This window comes from Typopeltis vanoorti, chromosome 2 (assembly GCF_054136105.1).
Source record: "Typopeltis vanoorti isolate ZY-2024b chromosome 2, IOZ_Tvanoo_1.0, whole genome shotgun sequence".
Taxonomy (NCBI): Eukaryota; Metazoa; Arthropoda; class Arachnida; order Uropygi; family Thelyphonidae; genus Typopeltis; species Typopeltis vanoorti.
Window position 1 is genome coordinate 12,018,118 of NC_143550.1, and position 22,678 is coordinate 12,040,795.

Here is a 22,678-nt window from a genome sequence, read left to right on the forward strand (position 1 = left end):
CGTTAGTAATGTATATGTTGAATAGAGTAGGTGATAATATGGCGCCTTATGGGACACCGTGCTTTATTTGTATACCCGGCCGTAATATGTTACTTCTATTCTGTTTGGGAGATAGTTCCTGAACCAGGTATGCAGTGTTCCTCTTATTCCGACTGAGTATAGTTTTGTCAGCAGTATGTCATGTTCAAGTGTATCAAAGCTTTGATTAAGTCAAGAAGGACAGCGTACTTGTTTTTATCGAGGGCTTCGTTTATAGGATCGACGATATTTTCTAATAAAGTGATCGTGTTTTTTGTTTTCTGAAAGCCATATTGGTTTTGTGAGATTGGTTGTACTTCTATAAATAGTTCTGTAGTCTTGTGTGTTATTTTTTCAAACATTTTGAGATGACTTGTATGTTTAGCAATTGATCTGCAGTTCTGTGTATCATTTGTTTCCCCATGTTTGTAAATTAGCGTAATTATCGCAGTTTTTCGTTGTTGTGGAATAATGACAGTTCTGAATATTATGTTCACAAATAAAGAGTATTTTATTCATTTGTTCAAACTGTGTTAAAAGGTCTATGAGTCCTATTTTGTCTATTCCTGCAGTGAGCTGTAAGAGTGTTTCCTTCAGTTCCTGTTTTGTTTCAGATGGGAAATACATAGTCAACTGTTGGCTTTGTGTTGTTAAATTTTTGTTGATCTTTGGTAGATTATCTTTTTTTTTTTTTTTGAGTTGTGTGATATTGTTTGTGAAGGCGTGGTTGAATAAGTTTGCTAGTGCCTCTTGGTTCATATCCTGACTGAAGTTTTTTGCAGTAAAATCTTGAGCTGGAGTTTTCTTATTTGAGTTAGTAATTCGTTAAGTGTAGCCCATGAGTACTTCATATTGTCATTATATTCCATAAATTTTTAAAGTAGTAGTATCTTTTTGCTCTACGAATTTTTGTTGTTAGTTTATTTCTTGTGTTTTTGTATAATGTTTGTAAATGAATGTTACTGGGTGACTTGTTTAGTTTATCCATAGATTTTCTTTTACAGTAATATTATTTAGAATGTTGCTACTTATCCATGGGTTATTGTCTGTGAATATAATATAATAATATGTGAATATAAAATGTGAATATAATAATAATAATAATAATAATAATAATAATAATAATAATAATAATAATAATAATAATAATAATAATAATAATAGTGAAATATTGGCTGGATTCGTAATAGCCTCCATTTTAGTATCCTACTTATGCCCAATTCAGCCTTCCGATTCTATATGTTAGTAAAGTTTCACTTATAGCAGATAAATTAAGTATATGAGAAAACTTACATCTGTAAGCACTTATGCATGGGAACAAGCGTTTTGTATGATATGTATTATCTTAAGAACCATTTCGTAGATATCTCAAAGATTAAACTACTCATAAATATATGGGTGTGCATGAAGCAATATTCAGAGCTGCTGTTCAACATATGAATTTACCGGTTCCCTTGCGTATTCCATAGTGAAAATGAAAATAATTGCTTTAATTCTCTTGGTGTTCGGTAAGTATAACATTGGCATAAGTTTGGCAAAGTTGCTCATTTCTACGTAATTTTCAAAGTCCATAGTCTGGTTTAGTGATAAAATAATAATTATTATTATTTCTTTAAAAAATATCCTCTGTCATTGAAATCATACGTACACAAGAAGAAGAAGAAAATAACACAATTATACAAGTTATATATATATATATATATATATATATATATACATAGGTTGATGTGAACCTTACTTGCAATTTCTTTTATCTGGAATTTTATCTCTGAAAGCCATATGTCTTTAAGTGTCTAGAATAATGTCACGGTGTTTTGTACTATTTTTAATAAGCGGTCGGCCCACTGACCATCTTATTAGAAGTCTGAAGTGGCTTTAAAAAGTTCCACTCTCTATGCAAAAATAAATAAAAAATGCAAAAAAATATATATTAGTAACTTACGGTTTCTATGTGTTCCTCTCTCTCTCTCTTTCTCACGTTTTCTCAGGAATCTTCCTAATATTCCTCTTCTTATCGTGATCGCAGTGCCTTTCAATTCAAAATGAAATATATAGATTTCTCGTGAATCATGATAACTTTTGCATTTTCCTGAATATTGCAAACAAATACTACAAAACACTGTTACATTATTCTGGTTAGTGGGCCGACCCGCTTATTAAAAATAGTACAAAACACTGTGACATTTTTCTAGACACTTAAAGGAATATGGCTTTCAGAGATAAAATTCCAGATAAAAGAAAATTGCAAGTAAGGTTCACATCAATGTTTATGAAAGCTGTCATTTAAGTAAGTTAATCATAGGCTGTCTGATTGATCGACAAATCAGAATATTTAACCACTGCTGATGTAAAGAATATTACATTTTTCTCTGAGAAATGTTCAGTGTCATACAATCGAGAAAAATCAGAGGAGAAGGAAAAAGGAAGGAAAAAAGAAATAACATAAATCTCGGTATACGCAAAGACTCCTAGAAGTGGCACCCAAAAAAGAGGAGAATGTCATCCTCTTTTGCAAGATGTAATTATCTAGAAATTATTATTAAGTCTTCCAATTCAGTAATTATAGTTTGAGGATACCATTCCTCTCTCATAAAGAAATCTTCTTCTATAATGACTACAGTCTTCGTCTTTTATTCTTAAGCCTGTCTTTCTCTTCTCTTTCTCTTTGATAACCAGTGCTTTTCTTTCTTTGTTCATCCATGTCTATCATTCTTTCTATATAATTTTTCCATTCTTCGTTTCGTTTTTGGATTTATTGGCTGCATTTTACAATTTTCTCTGATTTGTGAGTGCCTAATTTTGATCAATATTATTGTACCTTCAGTTTCTCTCTTATTGGTATCATCCGAGTAATTTAAAGACCTGATTGGTGGAGTAGTCTCAACCAATCGTACCAGGTCTCCAACCATCAAGTCGCGGGTTCTAATCCTGTTACGACAAGAATGCTTGTGGTTGTCTTTAGGTGTGAGATGAATTTCATTGCCCGGTGTGTGTGCCCCCACCGACCAGCTTATTAGACGTCTGAAGTGGCTTTAAAAAGTTCCATGCTTCCACTCTCTATGCAAAAATAAATTTAAAAAATGCAAAAAATATATAAAATTGATAAATAGTGGAAACGAAAATTCTTAGCACACCCACGTTACAGATGTTCTGTACTATAGGTCTGCTAATAACCTTTCGTAGGTGAGAAACACACACACACACAAAAAAAAACATTATTACTAGTCTGACAACTCCTTTATAGGATCTTTTTTTTTTCATTTGTTTAGTTATGTTCTAATTCTTCTAGGTGAGAATGTTGAGGCATATAAATATTCGACTAGCTTTTATTGGTTGTTCTTGTACTCATTTTGTGTGATGTCATATTAACTGAATTTTTTTTCTAAGTATTTTATCTTACTAGGAGCATGTATAGGTCAGTGGAAGTAGCTTTTTCACCCACATCGCTTGGCTGCCAGAAAAAAGACTTAAGTTCTTTTCTAGTAGCCGAATCCAGAAACTTTTCTAAAACGTTTCTTCGACAGGTTCCAGACTTAATCGATCTCTGGCAGGGGCAACCGGGATGAAAATCCCAGTTGCCCCTAAGTCTTGAGCCAGCTATTTCTGTTTGGTTACCTGTGGAGATTAAACTTCCGTTTTCAAAAGTTAGATATGGCTAAAATGCTCTTACCTGCTTCCTACAGGGAAATCGAGCCTTTAGCGGATTTATGTATATTATTTATACTAACTTGTTAAACGGCTCAACAGTACTAACAGGAACGAAATAAATAACTGCAGCGATTTCATTAAAATGAATTCTAGGTTAAGCAGGCTGTTTTGAGCATGTGTTAAACCAGTGCCGTAAAACGAGGGCGTGGAGATAGAGGTGCCCGCCATGGGCGCAACTAGTTTGGGGTGCAAAACGTAAAAAAATGTAAAAAATAAAAATAATAAATAGATATAAATGTTAGCTATTTTATATTGTATTTTTAAATTTCGGCAATACGCCCCTTTAGACCTTCTGCAACACAATGGAATTCTGCTACATTTGGTAACACCGGTGAGTTCCAATTCGTCTCGAGTTAGATGGCAACGACAACCCCTGACATAACGACTTGAACCACTTGAACATTTCCTTGCAATTGTTCTCGTTTTTGTCTCAAGTAAATTGTTCCTTCGCACCATTAACTATTAATGAGTGTATTTTCCCATTTTATGATTTTGTAGAATTTTGTATCTCCAAATTCCCTAAATCCTAATCCTAAACATTTGCATAGATAATCTAATACATTCTTCCGTTATCCTCCTAATGTGTCTATCTGCCCATCCCAAATTTATTACCTTCCTTAATTTTAAACTTCCTTACTTATAAATTTTAATTTATTAAAATTTATAAATTTTAATAAATTTATTAAAATTATATTATAATTTTAATCCCTTTATGATCTCCTTCGATATCATTTCATCTACCTGAATCCCTCGTTTCGTGACCACCCACAAAAATTATTCGCCAGCCTTTATTTAAACCCATCAAACCCAGGATCCAACGAAAATCACAATCTTCCCACCTTCAATATTTCCATTCGTCTCTACTTTTTGAAGATAAGAGAATTTCAAAAATCATGTCATCATTATTATTAGTCTTGTTGCTGTGTCGAAATTATTGTTAGATATTTTTTCTCTTTTGTGGAACAAAATATACTGGAAAAAACATATAATTTTGTTTATATACAACATACTGAATAAGTATTATAAATAATTATTAAGTTAAGGGGATAATAAATCCCACATTATTTTAAAGCCGGATACGAAACTCGAAGATCGAAATCTATCGAAATCTAAGAGTTTTTTATTGCGAAGAACTATCGACGAGTCCAAGCGTAAGTCGACACCTGGGTAGTACAACACTAGGGCAACTCGGATCAAAGGTGGAGCAAGATCAATCACTGTCCTTAATATTTTCTCATAATATAAAACGTAGCTTCGAGGAGTTGTATTACTGTTTTGAGGAGAGGTCACTACCCAGACCGGTTTCTACCTTTATTGAGGTCTAATCAGTGAGTAGATAGACCTGGAATATCAGGGTTTAATTGAACCAGACTTACATATACCCCTACTAACGAATTGCCAGACCGAATTGCCATTAAAATAATGAGGGATTTTATCCTCTTGACTTAATTTACACCGCCGGAAAAATAGCCTCTTGGCTCTTTATCGTAGTAATAATAATATATGGGTACACCGGTCTGGCAATTCGTTAGTATGGGTATATGTAAGTTCGGTTCACTTAAATCTTGGTATTCCAGGTCTACCTACTCACTGATAAGACCTCAATAAAGGTAGAAACCGGTCTTGGGTAGTGACTTCTCCTCATAATGTAAAACAGTAATATATCTCCTTGGAGCTGCGTTTTACATTATGAGAAAATATTAAGGATAGTGATGGAGCCTGCTCCACCTTTGCTCCGAGTTGCCCTAGTGTTGTACTACCCAGGTGTTGACTTACGCTTGGACTCGCCGATAGTTGTTAGGCATGAAACTCTTAGATTTCGATCTCTGAATTTCGTATCCGGCTTTAAAATAATGAGGGATTTATTATCCCCTTAACTTAATTTACGCCACCTGAAAAATAGCCTCTTGGCGCTTTATCGTATAAATAATTATATTAAAAAAAAACACAAATTTAAATTAAAAAACCCTTCTAGGGTTATATGCCACCAAAAAAATCTTCCGGTACAGAGTTTAAAAAAATAAGAAAACAGAAGATTGAAAATATAAAGAAAAATATAACTCCAATTGATATTTTTATTAAAAAATCATCTACACCTCTAGTTCATTCAAGCTTAACAACTGAATTAAATCTGCCTTCTGCAAGTAGTCATGTTTCATGTGAAATTGAAACAGAAGAGAAAAGTATAATTGAACATCAAAACCAGGAAATCGAGAAGCAATGTAATAATGATAATTATATGGTGGACAGCGCTGGCTCCTAGTATTTTTCTTGTGTGGGCGATTAATGTTTGGCGCCTTTCCAAAAAGTGCTTTTTTTTAATAAAGTGTGAATAAATCGAACAGAAATGAAAAACAAATAAAAACCGCTTTACAGGCAACTCATTTTGATGGGGTTAATAGTAAGTATTTAACATTTGAATTTATATACATATTGCATTATATTGTATATTGCATAATATACAGGGTGTTCGGGATAAATTTGACAGTTTCGTAAGGAAAAAGAAAATCTTCTTTGTATCTATTAAATTTAATGAATTGACAAAAAAACATTACAGGCAGAGTTAATTACAATACTATCAACAAGATTTACTCAAAATAACCACCATTAGCATCGATCACAGCTTCAATTCTGCTTCGGAACCTCGAACAAGCTGATGCTACAGTCTCCCTGGGAAGGGCCGCAAAAACTGTTTTAATTTTATCCATTAACTGGGCTTTTGTATTACTGGAAGTGCGATTGGTGTCTTTTTCAACTGCGCCCCATACAAAATAATCCATGGGGTTAAGGTCTGTGGAGTTTGGAGGCCAAACATTTGGACTGGTGAAGTCGTAGAAATTTTCAGACAACCATTTTTGACTTTTCCCAGAGGTGTGGCAAGGGGCCGAATCCTGCTGCCATACATACGGCCTACCATTGGCTACCCTTGTTATCCAGGGCTTGACTACAGTTAGCAACTCCACGAACAAAGCCCGAATTCCAATGCCAGGGTTCTTCAACACCTGTTCCTGCAGATTTGCGAGGAATTCTGCTGTACGAACGCAATCAGATCGTCTGCTAGGGATCTTTCTTCTTGCTACATCCTCGTAGTCACCATTGCAAGTCTCTAGTTCATGCCTGATTGTTTTTACTGTATTCAGGGAGCATTGGGCAGCAGTCGTAATATCCTTATTTTGATGGCGGGCACGAATCATCATGATACAAGTTATTCTCTTCCATGATTCAGGTGGGTTCCAGCTATCCATCCTTTCTGACATCTTGTATATGAATGAAGAAGGGTCCAAACTTTTAAATGAAGAGAAGTGTGTGTTAATACATGTAACTTACGGAAAAATATAATTAATTATAAATATGTCAAATTTATCCCGAACACCCTGTATATGCATAATGTATATTGCATAATATATATGCATAATGTATATTGCATAATATACATATTGCATTTAGTAAAGTACAACTTGTTACATTTAAATGTTTTAGAATTTTCGGGCTAGGTGAGCGCAAGTTAGACACTTGCCACAGGCGCTTCATACCCTTAGGCACTGGTTAAAGCTGTTAAATGTAGAAGTATCAAATAACTGCAATTCTCCAAGTATTCAACCAAACACAATGAGCAGCGAAAAATTCGCTAACTCCTTTTGTTCCTTTATAGCAAGGCTTCCAAACCTTAGGTGTTCCTCCCTCGCGGATGGACAGACAGAGTCCATGGGAGGTATAAAAAACCCTTCAGTTATACATTATTACAATAAATCCATCTTTACAAAAAGACTAGTTTCAAATGAGTAACGTGGTCGTAGAGGAGACAAAAATGTAGCTTCTCTTATGACCAGCTGGTTGAAGTTATATACCTACTCAATCAGCCAATGAGCATGCGTGATGAGTGCTTCCCGGCCTGTGATTGGTCCATATAGTCCTCACTCAATCCCAGTTTCCGTTTTCCTCGCTGTGTTTTGCACCTGATACCTTCGATTTTATTAATCACTCAACTTTCATTTGCAGAGATCTCGTTCTGCTGATCTGTGTATTGAATTAATTATATGACATATAATTAACTCCATACATTTATATATTTTGTCCCAACAGGTCAACAAAATGCCAATGAAAAGAAAGTGCAGTAAGAATAACGAACAATTTGGGTTCACATGTTATCTTGAAAGCGATGGAACTGAAAAACCGCCATGCTTTTGATATGCAATAGTTCTCTGTAATGATAACGAGGCCTATGAAACTCAAACAACATCCAAGAAATTCTGAAGGAACTGTGAAGCGCTGAAGCAAAAGAAAACTCGATTCAACTCATCTGGCATCCTTACCAAGTTCGGTCTCGGATCTACTACACAGCCACTTCTTGAGGCTTCCTACAAAGCCTTGAGGCTTTCTATATCTGAAAATCCAGAAGCCTTATGCAATAAGCGTGACCCTGATCAAGCCTTGTGCACTTGAAATGGTCGAAATTGTTCTTGGAAAAGAAGGAAAGAATTAGATTACTAAAGTAACTAAGTCAAATAGGAGGCCTGTGTAGCTCAGTGGAAGTAGAGCTTGTGTCCTCTGCGCTTGGTCGCTTGAAGTCAGACTTAAGTTCAAGTCTAGTCTCCGACTGGAGGAACCTTTTCTAAGCCTTTCTTCGACTGATTCCCGAGTTAGTCGATCTCTGGCACGGGCAAGAGGGTTTTTCCTCCCGGAAACTCGGGTTTTTCATCCCGTAAACTCAAGAAAATCGACCGTAGTACCCACATTATGTCAGACAGTAACATATCTTGTTAGGGTTAGGTACCAAGAGATGGCAGCACTTGTTTGCCAGCCTCTTCATCGGTGGCTGCTATAATTAGTGATAGACATGGGCAAGCTATCTCTGATTGGCTACCGGTGGAGATTGAACTGCCCACTCAGTCTCCAAAAAGCTAGATAGGATTAAATGGCCTCTCCTACTCCCTATAAGGGAATAAAAGGCGTTAGCTGATTTATATATATACTAAGTCAAATAATGTCATCTAATATCGAATTCCAGATATATCAGCTGATGTTTTTGATCAAATTATTGAAGATATTAAGAAATGCACTCTGCCCTTTGGACTTCAGTTGAAAGAGTGTTCTGACGAGGCTCAATATATCAACTGTAGGTATTTGTGAGATATACCATCGAAATGTGTATTAACGAAGAATTTCTGTTCTGTGAACCGCTGCTCGCTACCTCAAAAGCTGTTGATGTCTACCAGATGATTGACAATTTTTTTTTTCATGGAATAGTCTAGACTAGAAAACGAAATTGGGTTTCTTATGCTGCGATGACGTACTTTCCATGCTGGGCAAGACTGACTTTGGGACATTAGTGAGGGAAGTGGTCCCACAAGTGGTGTTCGTTCCACTGTTTTCTACATTCAGTATGCATTAGCGTCAAACACTCTTCCTCCAAGACTGAAATTAGCCACGGAAATTACTGTTCAAACAGTAAACTTCATTCGGTCTCGGGCTTTGAAACATAAACTCTTCATAGTATTCTGCCAAGAAGTTGGCATATCAAAGGATGCATATCTTAGTGCCGCCATGATAAGAGGTACTCGAAAATGTAGGGATAAGGAGATGATTGCGTTACTGTATAAAGCACTGGTCAGACCACACTTCAACTATTGTGCTCAGATGGATTATCTGGTTTTTATTGTGATGTGGAAGGATTGGTTAGAGTACAGAGATGAGTAATTAAGAAATATCAGGACTTTTGAATTCTGGCTGTACAGAGAGATTGAAGAAATGTGGAATGCAGAGTTTTGTGGATTGGAAGGGAAAAGATGACATGATCGAGACGATTAAGTTATAGAGAAGATTTTATCGGATTAATCCCGAAGAGATTGTAAAAAGAAGGGGAATAACCAGAGCTTGTCGCTGGAAGTTATGCAAGAGTGTAGTAAAGAGGGGTGTGAAGAGTAAATATTTACAGGGAGAATTGTCAGTTAATGGAACGCATTACCAGAATATGCTGTTGATGCAAGGAGTGTTAAGAATTTTAAGATTCAACAGAATAAAGATGGTGTCAGTTGAATGAACCTCCCACGATGAGTGCTCTTACTCCATGCAGGGTCTAATAATAATAATAATAATAATAATAATAATAATAATAATAATAATAATAGAGAAGTGCACTGGCTTTCACACGGACGAGTCTTGACTCGTGTTATGGAAATTAGAGATGAGATCGCAATGTTTCTTCGAGAAAAGGAAACCAAATCATTTGACTAATTTGAATCAGGAAATTTTATGTTGTCATCGGCCTATCTTGCAGGTGTATTCTCTAACTTGAACAACTGAACACTGCAATTCAAGGATCAGGAGTGAATGTTTTTGTAGATGAGAAGATAAGTGCCCTCAAGCAGTGCATAATGCTTTGGAAAAGACGCATAGCGAAGAACAATTATGCACATTTTCCTACTTTGGAAAGTATTTTATCTCAAAAACATTTTACAGAAACTATTGCAAGATTGATTCAATGTGATATTCGGACTCATTTTAAAATATCATTGACTGATTTGAGCGTTATTTCCCTCGAAATGAATTGATCGGTGACCGGCGGATTCGGAATATTTTCACTTTTTTCATTTGGATTTAATGAACGATGCTCATAAGAAGAATGATCTCATCGAACTACAGAGCAAATCTTTATTAAGGCAAAATTTCGTTAATCAAAATATTAATGAATTCTCTTGTTCCCAGATGACTGGTAAGACTAATGTTGAAAACCCAATCTGGGTTTTCAACATTAGTCAATGTAAAGACAAAGTTTAGAAATCGATCAGATGCTACACATGGTATTCGCATAGCACTGTCAAAGACTATTGCTCGATTTCGGTCCTAACTGGTCGAAAGCAGCAACATTCGTCTTATTAAAGCGGTTATGAAGGATTACATAATTATTTAATAATTGTTTAGGATAAACAATTATATGTGACTACGTGAAACTGATAAGTGCTGCCATCTCGTGATCCCTAATTCTAATGCTGTGTTTGCTGTTTGAAATAGTGTGGGTTCTACGGTCGATGGTATTTACAATAAAGTTGGAGACAAATGGTTTGAAACCACCATTCTGCTTTTTTTTTAATACCGGAAACAGGTTTAAAAATGTTTAGTATCGAACAGAGGTTGTCCAGATTATGATTAAACTAAATCCAGATTAAAAATTAAACTAAAATAAACAATAATAATAAAAATAATAAATCTAACAAATAACAAATCCCACAGTACTAATGTACTGCAAATTTATAACCTTTCCTGGGTGGAATGGTTATAATTGTTACATAAATATATAAATGGTTATAAAATGGTTAAAAATATCTAGTCAGTTCACAATGGAACAATGCTAGTTTGAATTGTTTGGCTCCACTTATACAAGGATTGTTTTCAATAAATATACTAGAAAATTTTTTGGAGATTAGCAGTAATTTGAAAAACTCGCAGACGAAATGCATAGCCTAGAAATATCGAAAATATTATGAAAAAGATAAGTATATCGGGAATTTATGTAGATACTAGTCTATTTTATCATTTACTACTATAAAATATACTCAGATCAACAGTACGCTATTAGTAGTTAAGTTTTTGAGGAGTCAAACGTTATCTGTCGCTTTTTTCGAGATGAAAACCCACGTTTCCGGAGGGAAAGTATCTGCCACTTCCAACTTGCTTTTTAGGTAAAAACAGCTTTATAAAGATTCTTCGAATCATAGACCTGATTCAAGCCCATGTCTTTCAGACAATGGGCAATCATCGAAGTCGAATGGGATAAGGGTACTCAAGTTTATAGGAAAAAAAGTCTTCTAATTTAATAATTATTTAAACATTTTTAAGCATCAAGGAATTATTCTTGCTGTTTTAAAAAAATTAATTATATTAAAATGTTCGTTATATAGCTATATTTTTAAAAAATGTAATTTGTCTTTATTAAGAAAGTGCTGATGTTCTCATTACAGACAGTGATATTAATATTTCTAATACTGATATCGATATAAATAATATATGGTGTTTTCTTATTTTAATGATTTTGACAAAAGGTATATTTATGCCATTTTATCAAATTTCCCTCCAGGAATCCAGATGGTAATTATTCATGCTTTTTGTGAAGATTGGTTATCAAAAATTGGTACCAAGGAAGAAATGGACGACTACTGTGAGAAGTACGTTACATAAATAAAATTTTCTTATGCTCAGGTTTAATTTCGCAATTTCGCAGTGCTGTGTAATGCATGCTATTTTGTGCTGTACTGCGCTAACTGTTATTACACAAAAAATGAAGAAAGCTACTGCCAAGCAAAAAATTGACCATCATTAGGAAATTTAAAATGATAGATGTGATGAAAAAATAGTGGGTGAAACTGTTGAGAGAGCTCAGCAGTTTAGTCCCAATAGTGGTAGAAAGGTGAATAAATAAATATATATATATATATATATATACAGTAAAACCCCTTTTTTACGTTCCCGCAATTTACGTTTTCCTGCCATATACGTCATTTTCCGTTGGTCCCGTCGTAAGGCCTATTCTCACGATATATTGTTTTCCCGCCATTAACAATTTGATGTGGACGTTATTTCCCGTGATTTGCGTTTTTTTCTCGGGTGGCAATACTGATTTTCGAATCGATTTCTGAGGAAATATGCGCCTTTCTGTTCCCAGATGGCGTTGCTTTCGGCTGTAAGTTTCCTTTCCGCCATCACGGTGACTTGCACGCTTGAAGCAGTAATGTAGTGATGAGCGATACCGTGATTTTTCAATCACAGTACGAATTGATATTGCAGAATTTCTGTTACATAATTTAGCGAGTGAAAGTTGCTTTCAAGTTGCGGTGGTGGATTATCCATGTTAGTAACATGGACGGAAAAAAAAAAAGAAAATGTATATCGGTAGAAGAAAAGATGGCAATTCTGCGACATGTAGATTGGCATGCCGGAACACGTGTGCATTTAGCAAAAGATCTTGGACTCTCCGTGTTCACTTTGAACACGATAGTAGAAAACAGGCCAAGCATTGAACTCAATGGAAAGCAATCTGGCGCTATGTCAAAAAAAAACAAAAAAAAACGAAAAGCAAAAACAATCAACAATTAAAGATTTTTTAAATAGATAAATGTAAGTAATTCTAAATTCATTTATTTTCAGTTATTAAATTTTGTAATCGAGTATGTAGACTCACATACTAGCAGTAAGTCATCTTTTAGCCTTTTTTTTTAAATGTTTTTTTTACATTTCTTGCTATTTACACTTTTTTCCATCAGTTCCCTGAAAAGTGTAAAAAAGGGGTTTTACTGTATATATATATATATATATATACTATTCATTAAAGCTTGATTTGCTTCCTCAGTCTTAAGAAAAGGCTGGTTATATTCCACTAATTCGAGCCCTACCCAAGTGCCTATGAGTTGTGGAAATACTTTCTGAAAATGAAAGCTGTGCCGAACAAAGCAGCCTTTTTGCAGCTGCCCAATTTTAAATCCATCTAACTCGAGTGCTTCTAGATGTTTTTTTAATGTTTTAGGGATGGCGCCTAAAGCACCTATTATTATGGGAACAACTTTCATTTTCTTTTACCAGATTCGTTCAACTTCGATTTGCAAATCGCGATATTTTGTAATTTTTTCATTTTCTTTGTCGTCAATCCATCTCCTGGTACTGATATTTCAAGAAACCTAACACCCTTGTTTCACTTTTTTCAACCACTGCGATATTGGGTGTATTACATTCCAAGCTTTTGTCAGTCTGGATTTTGAAATCCCAGAGTATTTTAGCTTTTTCATTCTCAACCACTTTCTGGTGAACTTTATGCTTCCAATAGTCTTTAGATACTTCAAACCTATACTTTTTACATAAATGCCAGTGGATTATCTTAGCTACGTTATCATACCTTTTATGGTACTCAATTTGTACGATTTTGCTGCATCCACTTATAATGTGGTCTACCGTTTCTTCCTTTTCTTTGCACAATTTACATTTACTGTCTTCTTGAATATTTTGTATTTTTGCCTTCATAAAGTTAGTTTTAATGGTCTGTTCTTGTGCTGCAAAAATTGCCGATTCTGTTTCTTTCTTTAGTGCTCCATTTCTCAACCATTGCCAGGTCAAGTTGCTGTTAGCGCTGTCCTCTATGCTGTGAAGGTAATTTCCATGCAATGCCTTATTTTCCATCTTTCAGTTCTCACTTTTACTTGGTTGGTTTTGTATTCCAATTTTGTCTCCGTGGGTTCAAATAAACACCCTTTTTCCTTACCTCAATTAGAAATTTTTCCGTTCTTTGCTGCAGATAATCATTTAAATTTCGTTTTTCTTCTTCAATAATTTGCTTCACTTGTAATAATCCTCTACCGCCTTTTTTGCGTGATAGATATATCCTATCAATGTCACTGCGAGGATTGAGGACATGGTGCATTGTCATTAATTTTCGAGTTTTTCGATCTAAATCTTCTATCTCTAGCTGGGTCCATTCAACAATGCCTGCTGAATATTTCAGAACAGGTATGGCCCAGGTATTAATTGCTTTTATCAAATTTCCAGCATTAAGCATTGACTTAAGGAATTTTCTTAATCGTCTTATGTATTCTGCTCTAGTTCTTTCTTTGATCTTATTGTGCAGAATTTGTGATGCTTCTAAAATTCCCAAATATTTGTAGCCGTCTTTTAATTTTATTGCCTTGATTATTTCACCATTGATCAGCTCGATTTCGTTCATATCTTCAAACACTTTCCTCTTGTTATTCCAGCAATGGCACATTTGTCTAAGCCAAAATCCATTGATATATCTTCACTGAATATGTGTACAGTGTTAAGCAACGATCCGAGTTCATTCTCTGATTTCGCATACAACTTCAGATCGTCCATGTATAAAAGATGAGATATCTTTGCACTCTTTTGTGCAGTTTGATAACAATGAGCAGTTTTATTTAAAATTCTAGTTAAGGGGATCAATGACAATGTAAACAATAGAGGAGATAATGAGTCTCCTTGAAAGATGCCCCTGTTTATGTTTACCTCTCCAATTTCTTCTCTATTTAGAACCAACGTTGTTTTCCAGTTTTTCATGTTGGATTGCAAAAATGTTTGCACGTTTTCGCTAGTACCGAATAGTTCTGTGCATTTTAAAATCCAACTATGAGGCACCAAATCAAATGCTTTTTTATAATCTATCCAAGCCATATGAAGGTTGGTTTTTTCTACGTTTGCAATTTTTAGCAATCATTTTATCAATCAGCAATTGGTCTTTTGTGCCTCTTGAATTTTTGCTGTTACCTTTTTGTTCAACTGGGAGAAGAGAATGAATCTGCTTTAAGATAGCTGTATATTTTATCAGCTAGTATGCCTGTGAGTAGCTTAAAAGTTGTTGGAAGTTTTCTGGGTTTGGACCTTTTTCTTTATCCTTTATGATCAAAAACGTTTTCCCTGCTGTGAGCCACTCTTCTTTGCTTTTTTCTTCTAAAACATCATAAAATTGGTTAGCAAGTCTTTCATGTAAGCCTGTTAGATATTTTAACCAGTAGCCATGTAATTCATCCTTCCCTGGTATTGACCGATTTTTTATTTTTTAGCTTGCTTTTGAACCATTTCAGTTGTTATTTTCAGTTGGTCCATTTTTCGTTCTTGAGATTCGTTCTTAATTTGTTCAATCCATTTTGCCTTGTTATTGTGCCTCTTAGGGTTGTCCCATAGGTTTTTCCAAAACGTTAGTGTATTTTCGTTGTCTCTGGTATTTATATTTATATTTTCTTTAAGGTTATCATTCCTGCAGCAATCAATTTTCTTGTAAAACTGGTGCTGATTTGCGCGAAACATCGAATTTTGATTGTACTGTTCAATGCGTGCACTGTATCTTCTTATTTTATCTGCAACTGCAACTATTTTTTTCTTCACTTCCTCTAATCCTTCATCAATAGGTCGTGCTCAAGTATTATATCTCTTTATGAGGTTATTTCGGATTTTTGTGTTTTTCAGCTTCTTTTCCTTAAGGTTTTTCAAATTGCTCACGTCTGCTCTAAGTTCAAGAATTTTATTCTCCAGTCGATGCTTCCATTTTGGTTCCTGAGCCTTACTGCTTTTGGATTCACTAATCTTATATCCTAATTCAGATGTTACGGCATAGGCTATAGAGTACATAAGTTGATTCGTTTGCCCAATAGTTCCAGTAGGAATATCCATTCTAGCGTTATTGGCCTCTTGTAGGAGTTCCTTCAGTTTTTGTTGAGGTACTTGTCTCAATACTGGAAGCCTAACTCGTTCTTGGTTGCTGTTCATTTGCTCGATAATTTTTCTTGCGAATTCTTGTTCCTTATCTGATAGCTTCCTTTCAACTATTTGTATATTTTCAAAATGTTCAGCATTCTGCACGTTGGAATCTGGTTCTGCTCCATTCATATTCTTGGTATATAAGCAAACAGACAAACAAGTCAAGTTTGCACCTGCAAATGTTGCAAGTCTAGCTGACCCTACACGTAGTGCAAGACGAAGGCAACTCATGGTAAAAGGTGGGTAAGCTCTGATCCCTAATCTTAATATTTACCCTTAATGCAAAGCACATCTCCTGGAGGAGATGTATGATGCTTTGTATTAAAGGCAAGGGGCCACTACCCAGACCGGTTTCGACCTTTATTGAGGTCTCATCAGTGGGAGCCAGGCTAGAAATACCAAGATTTTAGTAATACAGAGCTTATAAGTATTTTACCAGAACAAGTTACCATAAGGTATTTTAACCTTATTAAATAAAAATCTCAGGAGGAGATATAAATGTAGAAAGTATTTTTTCTTGGGTATAATAAATGTTAATGATACCAAGCTATTTTAAACCTAGTTTTATTCCATTTCCCAAGTAAGCAAACAGACAAACAAGTGAAGTTTTCACCTGTTTCAAGTGTTGCAAGTCTAGTTCTACATTTATATCTACATTTATATATATATATATATATATATATATAATTTTAAATATGAAAAGTATAAAGGTCAAATGAACAATAGCACTGCTTCACGAGAGCCATTTACGTGAGAAGCACAAAGGGTTTTATTCTTCGTGGTGGAATTAGATTATCATTGGCAAATACTAGATCGAGAAAAATATAATTTAAATTTTGATACGATTTTTAAATACAGCTATATAATACGCACAGAAATCGGAAAAAGCAATCACCTGGGAAAGTATTATTTTCCCGGACTGAACCAAAGAAAGGCTGAAACAAACTCGTTTTACTTCTTTATATATAGATTGATAGATTTTTTTTTTCATTTAACTTGATAAATATACATTAGAAGATAGGTAACAAAAGGACTATTTACGTTATTATAAGTATATAAGTATATATATATATATATATATATTACAGAGAAAGAAAGATTTTCCTTTCGGATATACAATAGAAAATGCAATAATTGAATCAACATTACAGTTGAGTTTCACTCTTAGTTATTTTTCAGATGAAGAATATTTTCGTCGGCAGTCCAGAACAGGGTACCAGTTGGATTCCATTTTTCTGTGAATTTTGCGATAGTTCTTGTTTCTTTGTAATAATCAAGTTCCAGTGAAAGTCTGTTTTGTAGTTTCCGATGTAGGCTACACATGAGGATTTGTTCCGATTCAGTGATGGATGGGTGGTAGAAACGGTAAATGACGTCCTTTGCACAAATGAAGAGGAAATTGCATATTCTGTGTCTGTTCTGTTCTATATGCACTAAATTCCAGTAGTCTTCTTGGCTGTGTGCATAGTTACAAGTGCTAGGAGGCAGTATTAAGAGCACAGCTGATTATCGCTTTGTTAGAAGGACGTTAGATATGTGTGTTCCAAGATACCTGAAACTTCGCAGAATAGACACAGATCCGTTTCTCTAAGTTGAAATTTGTACAGCTTAGAAGGAGTTGGCAAGATATTATGCCATAGTCTCCACTGTATGTTGGAATCTGATTTATCACACTTCGATTTATATGGAAGAACCCACTGAAAACTGAGTTTTATATACAGCTTTATGGATGAGAGGGTTAAGGATGAATATATACGAACGGCGAGGTTGGAGGCACTGACATCAGGAGGTGGTATATTTTCTTGTAGTTGGAGGGAAGCATTAGAAGGGCTTCATATGATACAAGATGAAAGATCGGCTCCGCGCAGTCTCTAGAATGAATACGGATTCCCTGAGGTGTACCAATATCTGGATAGGCTTTTATGACAGCAGCTTGCATCTGTTGATATTGCTTTTCAGTTTTTAGGTTTTTCATTGGTAGGCACATGAATGTTTTTCACTTTAGCGTCTGGGTCAGGAGGTCCCTTATGATTCTTATGCCTTCCCAGTTCCATGTAGGGATAAACAAGGGTTGGCCAGTTGCGAGACTTGTTAGGTTTCTGTTCGAAAATAGAGGTTCTGTAAGGACAGGTGATTCTGATGATCCTGTCAGTGTGTGATGAAGTTCTGTAGTTTTCCACCGCTGTAGAGCATCGCTGTAAAAATGAGGTAGTTTAGGAGGTGATGATGCAAATCTGGCCATTCGGGGGATTGTGGAAAGTGCGAGTCCTCCGGTGGATGATTTCATGATGTAATCGAATGTGGTTGCATAAGTGTGATGGGAATGAAGTGTCTTTAGGAGAAAGATTGTACTGAAGGATCTAATCTTGTTTTCAAGGAAAATCAGGCCTTGGCCTCCTTTACTGAGTGGCCTACAGAGCTCAGAGTATGTTGTCCTGTTAGTATTGTTCGAGAGTAAACGTGTGATTTCCTTTTGAATGTGATGGAGAAAGCCGTCAGGGGGAGGGGGTATGCGATAGCACACTCGCAGCTATCTGGTTGACTGTTTGTACTCTTCCTCTAAGTGAAGACATTGAACCAATGCTGTTCCATTTTCCTAACACTTGTTTTAAATTGTGCTGCTGTGTCTAGTTCAGGTTATTTTATATTTTGGTGTTGCTGACGTGTACACCTAAGTAGGTTTGTCCTTCATTTGGCCAGGTACATTCAATCGGAGAATCAGTTCTATACTTCCATATGCCTGACCACAAGCCAGTGGTTTTTGCAGAGTTTAATTTGACCACTGAGTCTTGGCATATAGTCTGTGTGCTTCCTCGGTTACTGTCATTTCTTCTTCATTTCGGACTATTACAGTGACATCGTCGGCATATGCTGACATGTTTATTTTTTGATGTGATTCTATTATGTTGGTTCGTTTGGAGATCATGGTGTCGTGTACTCTTTTTAAGAAGGGTTCAATGTCAAGTGTGTATAATTGGCCAGAGAGAGGACATCCTTACTTGATCCCTCGAGAGGTTGACGAAGTGCGAGTGAACCTGTTGTTGATTTTTAAACAGAAGAGTGCATCTTTGTATAGCAATTGCACTGTTTAAATGATGAGAGGACAATAGCCGAGCTGAGAGGAAAATGACTTTACAACTTCATAAAGGTACTCGTGCCTACTCTTTCGAAAGCTTTCTCCTGATCAAGGCTGACGAGTGCCAGGATTTTATTGTGGCTGTTTGCAATGTGGGTGAGATATCTTATTAAATGGAGGTTATCGTGTATTGATCTTCCTGGAACAGAATGGGTTTGATATTGACCAATAACATCACGCATTGTTGGCTTTATTCGGCTTGCTATAACTTTAAAAATGATTTTGCAATCGGTGTTGATTAGTGAGATAGGGCGCCAGTTTCGGATGTTAGCGTGGTCTCCCTTCTTTGGTATCAGTCGTACTGCTGAGGTCGTGACTGATTGTGGGAGCCCATTGAGGTAGTCTTCTTGCAGGGTTTTAAGAAGTGGTACGAGTTGATTCCAGAATACTTGGGAAAACTCTGTTGTGAGACCATCAAGGCCTGGAGATTTGTTCTTTGGCACGGTTGTGCATGCAGTTTTCAGTTCATCTAGAGTGATTGGGTTTTCTAAGTGGGTCCGATCTGTTGCAGAGATTCTTTTTGTTTCTTTCAGTAATTGGTAAATTGCGTGAAGGGATGTTCTGTACAGCTATATGTATTCTTGTAGTGTTGTAGGATTTCAGAAGTGATTTTCCTTGGATCTTCTGTGATGTATCATCTTGAAGTCTAATAGATGAGATGCAGTTTGCTGCCTGGTATTTTTTTTCGAAAGAGAAATAATATTTTGTGGGAGCATCCGAAATATTTATTTGTGTATGCCGCGATCTAAGTAGGGCACCTTTTGCAGATAATTCTGAGTGTCATTGCATGGCTTTGAGGTCTGAATGATATCCATGGCTATCTTCTGGGAGATACATGAACTGTTCTTCAAGTTGTCTGATGATAATGTTTCTCTGTTGATTCTTCTGGTGCTGTAGATCTGCGTAAAGGAATTTATTTGTGATTTTAGGTGGGGCCACCATGTTTTCATTGGTTCTGTATTCCCCTTCAAGTGAGTGAGGTTAGTTATTAAAGCCTGAATGTTTGTTATGTATTCTGGATCTTTCAGGAAGGTATTGTTGAAGGTCCAATAGACAGTTCCTGATTTGGATGCTTCCAATGATAATGAAAGTTGCAGCTTGATGAAGCAGTGATCTGAGATGTAGGAAGGAATATGTGAGATGTTTCTAATTACAGGAATAGTGTGTTGTAAATGTAGTATCTGTCTAGTCGTGCTTGGTAGAGTGGCCTATTAGTTACTGTGATTGCTGACCTCCATCTGTAGGTCTTCTTATCTGGATGTTGATGCCGAAAGACGTCAATGAGTTCATTATTGTTTACCAGTGTTTGAAGTTGGTTTATTAATGAGCTGCGATATTCAGTACCTTGTCTTTTTCTTGTTCAATAGTGCAATTAAAGTCTCCATCTATTATGATATTATGTGTTTGAAGTTGGTTTATTAATGAGCTGCGATATTCAGTACCTTGTCTTTTTCTTGTTCAATAGTGCAATTAAAGTCTCCATCTATTATGATATGTTCTTGGTCAATACTGGAAAGATGGTTTTGAATGAAATCCAAGATTTGTGATGCCATAGCATCCTGCTGTGGCATGTAGATATTGAAAACATGCTGAGCATTATGGTCCGGTGCTTTTATGCGAGCATAAAAGATATATGAACCTGGTATATCAACAATCACTTTTAGTTTGTAGGGAGATTGATGACGTACACCAATGCTAACTCCTGCTCCATGATGTTGTTGGGTTGCAGAGTGATGTAGCTAATAAGGCCACTCTTCCTGTCTTCTAGATAAATTGGATGAGGAGTTGATATTTGTTTCTTGCAGATTTCTATGTGATGTTTTTGTACCTGGTCAAGGACTATTCTGTTGAGTAATGCAAAGGCACATCCTCTTGCATTGAGTGAAAAAAGGCTTAACGACATTATGTTTATGAAAGTTTAATTATTAGGTTGAATCTAATATAGGTCCTGGTATTGTGTTTGTAGCCCATTAATCAGGTAGTAGATTAGCTTACTCGTGTTAACCTCTGCTCTGCACTTATTACATTTCAATTTTGAGTGTAGATCCTGAAGTTGAGATATTAGTTCCGGGATTCTTGTGATGTATTTAAGAGCTATAGTTAATTTGTGTGGGAAGCCTCGCACTTTCTGTATGAAGGATGACAGTTGCTTCATAGGTTGGGGATCCTCAGTGTGGGGAAGTTCCCCCTCAGCTTCTTCCTCTTCTAAGTCGTCATGTGAGAGTAGAGTTTCCTCATTGTCTGGGAACTCTGTTTCTCCTTGGCTGGCTGCAGGTGATGAAAGGCCATTTTGAGTAGTTTCTTCTTTCGGATGAGGTTTTGAATTAGTGGGAGGCTGGGTTGGTGATTTTGGTTGTTGAATCTGGGGATTGCTTTTAATTAGCTCATCTGGGTCACGGTTGGGAGGATCCGTGTTTTCATGCTGTTTCTGCTGCTGTGAGACCTCGTTATCAGAGCTTTCGATCTCATTACTTGACAGAACCTTATCTTTTCCAGTTCGGGATTTTCTTGGCTCTGTTATTCGTGATGGGAAAAGAATTTTTCGTTTATTTTTTCCTATACTTGGATTTTCTTCGCGTACGATGTTGTTCTGTTCAACTGGTTGCTATACTGGGCTGAATCGTTGGTAATATATGGACATTGTTTCCTAATGTGACCCTCTTCAAGACAGAAGAAGCACTGTGATGAGAAATGTAGGTTATTCCATTTATATCCGTGTTGGTTAATTTTGGGAGGTCGTGTAGTGCATCATTGTTTGGAAAGTGCATTAATGCCTATCTTCGAAAGCTTTTAACATGGGCGAATTTGGCCTTTTTCGTGGCTGCCGACAATGTGTGTATTATACCTAACAGAACCGTATCTTGACAACATGGATCTGATTAGTTGATGGGAAATTTCAGGGGAGATGTTTGATAGCATTACTTTTGTCGGAGCCAGTGCTATTGGAGCTGCTTCGAAGTCATAATCGCCGATGTTGACGCCTTTTTGCAGTATGGTTTGTGCCCATGAAACGTGACTGAAATACACCTGCATGCTACAGCTATGCAGGAAGTGTCAGTATTTTTTGCGGGTACAATTTTGGCGATAGCCTCAGATACTCTTCTAGTGCAATGTTTTCTTTGGTTGCGAAAATAACAATTCCATTTTCTCTAGAAATGACGTTGCTGACAGTGGTAGTTATTTTTGCATTAATCAGTTTACTGCTGGCTGATGTGGCATTCGCGTGGGAAATCAGTGTTTTGGGGAACGATAGGATATTTCTCTTTGATGACATTAGCATAACATTTGGAATCGAATGACCTGTTTTCCATGTCCGAGCTATGGACATGGAAAACAGGTGAACTTTGTTCTTCCTTCCGGGTCCGAAGTTGTGGGAGGTCCTTGCTTTGCTGAGTTAGTGATAGTACAGGAATGTGTGGTTGCCATGACAGGATCCTTCACACGCGATAACCGAAGGTGTTAGATGGATAAATAGATAGATAGATTAAAGATACCAAGAAATTTTATATACTTGGTTTTAATCCTTTCCCAAGTAAGCAAAACAAAGTTTTGCACATGAAATTT

At 36.0% G+C, this 22,678-nt stretch overlaps 1 protein-coding gene across 1 annotated transcript in view; it reads left to right on the forward strand.

The window, feature by feature from the left end:
• The first annotated feature begins 1,438 nt into the window (after window positions 1–1,438).
• LOC150108819 (uncharacterized) overlaps window positions 1,439–22,678 on the forward strand; it is a 64,695-nt gene continuing 43,455 nt past the window's right edge. Inside the window, exons 1-2 of the mRNA XM_090403493.1 lie at window positions 1,439–1,526; window positions 11,801–11,888. Coding sequence (XP_090259619.1) covers window positions 1,493–1,526; window positions 11,801–11,888 — 122 coding nt within the window. The 5' untranslated portion in view covers window positions 1,439–1,492. The remainder of the gene's footprint in view (window positions 1,527–11,800; window positions 11,889–22,678) is intronic.